The sequence below is a fragment of the Ailuropoda melanoleuca genome, chromosome 12 (assembly GCF_002007445.2).
Source record: "Ailuropoda melanoleuca isolate Jingjing chromosome 12, ASM200744v2, whole genome shotgun sequence".
NCBI classification, from domain to species: Eukaryota; Metazoa; Chordata; class Mammalia; order Carnivora; family Ursidae; genus Ailuropoda; species Ailuropoda melanoleuca.
Window position 1 is genome coordinate 33,520,798 of NC_048229.1, and position 6,715 is coordinate 33,527,512.

At 57.4% G+C, this 6,715-nt stretch overlaps 1 protein-coding gene across 1 annotated transcript in view; it reads left to right on the forward strand.

Annotated features, from left to right (window-relative positions):
• The first annotated feature begins 2,422 nt into the window (after nucleotides 1-2,422).
• The window catches only part of EXOC3L2 (exocyst complex component 3 like 2), a 19,868-nt gene continuing 15,575 nt past the window's right edge, over nucleotides 2,423-6,715 (forward strand). The window contains exons 1-2 of the mRNA XM_034639002.1: nucleotides 2,423-2,444; nucleotides 3,540-4,311. Of these exons, the coding sequence (XP_034494893.1) occupies nucleotides 3,556-4,311 (756 nt within the window). The 5' untranslated portion in view covers nucleotides 2,423-2,444; nucleotides 3,540-3,555. The remainder of the gene's footprint in view (nucleotides 2,445-3,539; nucleotides 4,312-6,715) is intronic.

A 6,715-nucleotide genomic window follows, 5' to 3' on the forward strand; every position in this document is an offset into this window, starting at 1 on the left:
TGAAGACAGGAGAGGGGGGGGTGGGGGGGTGGGCAAAGAGAGAATGAGGGGTCTGACCTCAGGAGGGTGCCAGCGAGAGGGCAGGAGGAGCTGGGAGAAGGAAGGGGGTGCAGAGAAGAATCTGGGGACCCTGGGGATCCAGAGAAGCTTCAAAGAAGCCGGGAGAGCTTGGACCATCAAGTGAGATGAGACCTGAGCCACAGCTGGGTCTGATGCCCTCTGAGGTCAGGTGGGAAGCTGGGCCAGAGAGGGATGGAGGCTTGGAGATGGGAGAGGAGACAGGGCTGGGATGGAGAGGGAGCAGGAGGTGGGGTTCGGAAGGAAGATGTGCATGACCTTGAAACAGGCTAGCTGGTGACAGGACTGTCTGGGGGCAAGGTCTGGCTGGGGTTGTGTGGTCGGAGTCCAGCGTGGACTCTGTGTGAGGGCTGTTCTCTGATACCGACCTGGGGACTGGAGGTGCTGCCTTCTGCAAACGGGTCAAGCTGCCCGTGGAGGGTTTAGGGCTTTGGGGAAAGGCTGGCAGCTCTCGGGGGCGGGGGGGAGGAGGAGCCGGAGCCCAGAGAGGGAAGCTGGTGGCCAAGACATCCTGTGGGAGGTCAGGAGGCTGGGGGCTTGAGGGATGCCTCGGAAGTGAGTCAGGGGCTGGGCACTGGGAGGCAGATGAGGGGGCTGGAGGGGGCAGGATGTTGGAGTGTTTGCAGGGGCGGGTGTTGGAGCCAGGAAGGGGAGAGACGAGGAGGCCACTTTTCAGTTGTTGAGGTGGGGTCTGAGGATGCTGGGAATGGTTTGAGGGTATGGGATCCAGTTTGGGGGTGGACATGGGAGCCAGTAGTGGGGGGCAGATCTAGTTTGGGTAATGCTGACTTCTGTTAGAGGGAAATAGGAGCCCCCCCCCCGTTTTGAGGGAGAGGTGGGGTTTTGTGGGGATGATGGAGGCAGTTCTGGGGGATGGTGAAGCCATTTGTGGGACCGAGCAGGGAGAAGCCTGTTTGGAAAATGAAAGAGAAATCAGCGTGTGGCGTGTGTGTGTGTGTGTGTGTGTGTGTGTGTGTGTGTGTGTGTGTGTATGGGGGGGCTAGTATCAATAGCCCACAGCCATGGGGGCTCCAGGCAAGGGTCGCCATGGTGACTGCCTCCCTGTGGGACAGGGGAACACGGAGACTGGAGAGGGGCTTGAGGAATAGCAGCTGAGGTCTAGAGGCTGAAGTCAGGAAGCAAAGAAGGGGGTCTCCCCCGTGAAAGGAGATGCTCTCCCTCACAGCCCAGCCAACTCAGGGCCCTTTGAGCATCGGCCTCCTTCCAGATGCTCCACACACCTCCCCTCCAACTGCCCGATCCTGACCCTGACCCTCACCTGCTCAGAATGTGTCCCAGTTCAAAACAACCTACGTGTCCAGCAATAGGAGAATGTGTGAATGGCTGAGAGCCGACACGGTTTGGCCATAGCCCTACAGTGGAATAGCACGCAACACTTGCGAGAAATCACCTAGAGCCCCAGAGCGAGGCATGGATACGTCTCCCATGCACGTGAGCCAAAAAGACAGCCCCTGGGCACCAGGTTGCTGGATACATATAGTACGATAGCGTTTATAGAGTCTGAAACTGCATGAAACAATACATTACTTCTGGCTACAAGTCTGTGGAGGCAGAGGGTAAAAAGTCGGCTTGGATGGGGAGATACACATTCTGGATGCTGCTTTCCCTGGGGGAGGGCTGGAGCACACAGGGTCGCGGGGGTGGGGGGATGTTCGGTACATCGGTAATGCTTGATTCTTGGGGAAAAAAAAAAGCCAACCTGAACCAAATAGAGCGAATGTTTGCATTGGATGCTGCTAGGATTAGAGGCATAGGGGGTGTTTGTTTTCTAAAATTTTCTGAATTTCTGAATATTTAAACTATTTCATCATTTTAAAAAGCGCCGTTCCATGGCTCCCCAGCGTCCTCGGGAAAAAGCCCAAGTCCCTCCTCATGGCCCTTCGAGGCCTTGCATGGCCTGCTCTTTACTGACCTCTCCAGCTTGACTCCTCCTCACCCACAAAGAATGAGGTCCTTTCCTCCTACTTTGTTTCCTGTTTAGCACCCATTCATTTCCTGAGCGCCTGCCCTGGGAGCTGGGGACACAGTGGTGACTGAGACAGCCTGACCCTGTCCTCTCAGGGCTTCACAGTCCAGTGGGGGACCCAGACTCATCCCCAGACAGTGACAACTCAGATTGGGCAGGCCTGGGATGGGGGAAATCCTGAGGGAGGACACTTGACTCAGCCTGGGCATCAGGGAGGGGTTCCTGGAGGACGGGGCTTTGAGGCTGGGTCCTAAAGCATGAATGGAGTGGCGAGAACAGGTTTCCCTGTAGAAGAATCAACAAAGTCTGACATCTGGAGGAGCCTGGAGCAAGGAGGAGGAGAATGTGGGATAGCACTGGGGAGGTACCCAGCTGGCAGGTGAGGGCAGCTGAATTTTGTCCTGAGGGCACTGGGGAGCCATGCAAGGTTAAGAGAAGGAGAGGGGTAGGTTTGTGCTTTAATGAGGTCCTCAAAGGTGGGCTGGGGCGGGAGTGGGCAAGACAAGAGCCTGGAAACCAGAAAGGAAGTGGGGAAGCTGGAGGGGGCTTGGACTGGGGCAGGGGGCCGTGAAGAGGGAGGAGATAAGGGACTTAGGAGATGGAATGAGCAGACTTTGGGAGATTTCAAGCTCCAAGAGGGCAAGAACTGGGTCTGCCTTGGCCACCACTGTGTCCCCAGTGCCTGCACCAGGCCAATACCTAGAAAGTTGTTTTGTTTTTGTTGTTTTTGTTTTTGTTTTTGTTTTGTAGGGGGGAGGTAGTAAAATCTACAAAACATGAAATTCGCCGCACAAACCACTTTAAAAGTGTCCAATTCGGTGGCATCTGGTGCATTCACAATGTTGTCAACCATCATCATATGTACCTCCAAACATTTTCATTTCCCAAAAGGAAACCGGTCACTCCCCGGCCCCCCTCTCCCAGCCCCTGGCCACCGCTCCTCTCCTTTCTGTCTCTATGGATTTGCCTGTTCTGGACATTTCCCAGGAAAGTTTTGCTCAAGAAATGAACGGAGTGGGGTAGGGGTGACGGGGGTGCTGGCGGGACAGGGGAGATGAGGCAGGGGGCCACGTGTGCGACTGGCTCTCTGGGTACAGTCCCTGTGCAGCCTCTACCCTTCACGGGCTGTGCCAGCTTCGGAAGGACCCTTCCCCTCTCTGAGCCTATTTCCTCATGGACTAGGACGGTCCACAAAGACGATGAACCCTCCAGGTAGGAGTAAGGCAGGGAAAGGGTCCGAATGCCAATGTTTGGGGGGAAACCCCCAGAATCGACAGGTCTGGGTGCGAATGCTGGCTTCATCCCTGAATCGCTGTGGGACCTTGGGCATCGTCTGTAAAATGGGCATAATAATAGCACTAACCTCACAGGATTGGTGGGTGCTCAGACCAGGGCCTGGCACGCAAGGGCATTATTGTCAATCATCAACGCCACTACTGCCATCAATCCCACTGATGGACTGTTGTTTCCCCAGGTCCCCGCCTGTCAAAATGCCCATCCTGAAGAGTCTGGGGGTGGCAGACCCTAAGGTGCCCCGGGCGGGGACGCTGCCCCTGAGATCTTCTCGGAACCCCTTTGAGGAAGTTCCAGGATTGGAAGAAGAGGAGGTTGGGGAGCTGGGGACCCTGCCCAACGGAACATCTTGTCGCCGCCGCGCCACCCTGGAGAAGCTGGCTGGCCTGGCCCCCTTCCGGTTGGGCTGGAGCCCTGGCCGGCGGGCGGGCAGCCCCGGAGACGGGCAGCCCCGCTCTTTCCTGGGCCGCATGCTGACGCCGGGGATACGCAGGAGCTCGGCAGATTTTGGTCTCCTGGCCAGGCTTCAGGGGACCCGAGCCCAGGGCGACGAGGAGGCAGCTGGGGAGGCTGCCCGGAGACTGGCCTTCCTGAGACTGGGACGCGGGCCCAAGCCCCGCCGGGCGTCACTGGCCGAGAGGGTGGTGCCCGCAGGTGAGGCGGCTCCTGAGCCCCCGCCCAAGGTCCCAGAGCCCCCAAAGATGAAGGAGCCTCTGTCAGGTGAGTTGGGAACCCCTGGCCAGACCTGGCCTCCACCTGTGACCCCACCTCCGTTCACTTCTCCAACCTCTGTCTGCCCAGCTCCAAATGGGACACCAGTCTGCCCCCCTGGGGTCCTCATCTCCATCCCCAAGCCCCCCCCCCCCGCCCCGCTCCAGCTCCAGCTCCACACCCACCCCCAGTCCATCCCACTCTCCACCAGCCGCCCCTATTGGCTTCAACCTCACCCCCAGGTCCTGGGATAAGTGAATCACCAACTTTGGTCCCATCCCCTCCCAGTTCCTTCCCTACCCCCAGTTTCAACCCTCCTTCCCTCCCTCCCTTCAAATTCAACCTCCATCCCATCTCCTTTCAAAGTCTCCCCATCCAACCTTGATCTGCCTCTCCCTAACCTCCGTACCCCACCCTCGTCCCAGCCCCAGCCCCAGCCCCGGCCCCAGACCACAACACCCACCTCCACCTCCTCCCTCACCCCCACTCTCTTCTCCTTCTCCATCCCACTCTGTACCCCAATCCTAGCGCCATCACAGTCCCAAACCCCCAGCCTCCACCTTCAGCTTCATCCCTACGTCAACTCACATCCACCTTCCACCTGCATCTCCCAACTGCATCCCCCACGGCCTGTGTTCAGTTCCTGGGGCCACCGTAGTCATCGAGTTCCACAAACCAGGTGGCTTAATCTATCAAAATCGATTCTCTCAGTTCGGGAGGCCAAAAGTCTGAAATCGAGGTGTCAGCAGGGCTACGCATCCTTGGAAACTCACAGGGGAACCCTTCCTCATCTCTTCCTGCACCTGCTGCTTCACCAGGCACCCTGGGAGTTCCGTGGCATGGGGCCACCTCACTCCTGCTCCTTTGTCTTCCCTTGGCCTTCTCTCTATGACTTCCCATCATCCTCCCTCTGTGTGTGTCTGTTTCTGTGTTCAAATCTCCCCTTTGTATCAGAACACCAGTCATGCTGGATTAGAGCTCGCCCTGTGATCTCATTTTAACTTGATTACCTCTGTAAAGACCCTGTCTCCAGATAAGGTCCCTATTCTGAGGTATGGGGGGTTAGGACTTCAAACACCCTTTCTCTTGGTGGAGGGGGATTGCACAATTCAACTTGGGACACCACCCCTGTCTGTAACCTCAACCCCAAACTACCCCAAACCCCAGTATCTTCTTCAATGTCTTTTTGGTTTCCACCCCATACTTATTCCAACCTCTTCAGCCATCGCCACCTTGGAACACATCTGTGTGCTTATCCCCAACCCATCCCTCTGTCCAAACGCCATCTTTAACCATCGCTGTGCCCAAAGCCAGGACAACCGCCCGCCCACTGGGTCAGTGCTGTCCCGCCTACAGCTGCGACTGGGTCACCGATTTAGTCTCCCGCCCAACCCCCAACCCAGACCCATCTCAGCACCCACCTTCACCCCCAACCCCAAGCTAGCCTCCCCTTTGATTCTTTTTTTTTTAAAGATTTTATTTATTTATTTATTTGACAGAGAGAGACAGCCACCGAGAGAGGGAACACAAGCAGGGGGAGTGGGAGAGGAAGAAGCAGGCTCATAGCAGAGGAGCCTGTTGTGGGGCTCGATCCCATAACGCCGGGATCACGCCCTGAGCCGAAGGCAGACGCTTAACCGCTGTGCCACCCAGGCGCCCCTCCCCTTTGATTCTTAATCCCATCTCCACCCCAACCTAGAGTCCCGGTCCGAACCCCCCCGTTCCCAACCTCCACCCTCGTTCCTGGCCCCAACTCATGTCCAAAGTTCATCTTCAAACTCACAGCCATCACCACCTTCTTTCCATCCTCAACTATCACCTAAATCCACCTCCACCCTCGTCTCCACAGCCCCCCCCAACCCCAGATGTCATTCTCAACTCCTTTCTCATCCCCTATGCAGATGTCACCCCAACCTCAGCCTAATCCCTTCTGTCGGTCCCATCTCTGATCCCCAGCCCTGGCTCCATCCTGCCTTCATTCACCCCATCCTCACTCCTAGCCCCCCCACTCCAGGGCATGCTGCCTTAGCACCCGGGACTCAGGAGAGCCCTTTCTGTGCACCCTCAACATCCTGGCCAGAGGCTATTTCAGCCCCAGCTCCCTGGGGACTGGGAGGGCACTTGAGGGAGTGAGGAGGGGGTGACTAGAGCCCCCGCCTTCTGGAAACGGATGGGCAGAAATAGCGCTGGCCAGGAAACAGTTTCTCTGCCAGGGAGGAAGTGGAGGGGGGTGGAGGTGTCGGGGTAACCCTGGGCCACCAGGACCCTCCCTTTGCCTTCACACAGAGGCCTCCCAACCTCATGGGGCTGGCTCTTGGGGGAGTCTGAACTCAGAGTCTCAAATCACCCCCACAGCTCTCCCATCCCCAGAAGACCCCCATCTCTGGTCTTGCTAACCTCTCCCCACCTCCAAGCCACCACTCTGCTTCCTGATCCACTGCTTCTCTCCACCCTCTCCCCCTACCTGACTCAGACCCGCCTTCCCCCAGCCCACCCACTGCCCGGATGTGTTTCTCTAGTTCTGATGCCCTTTTCCTGCCCTTGCCCCTCAAATACCCTGACCCCTTCTCATATCATAACCCACTCCCCAATACCCTCTGCCATTCCCCTGCCCCCTGACCCTCTCCCTTCTGCCTCAACCCCTTA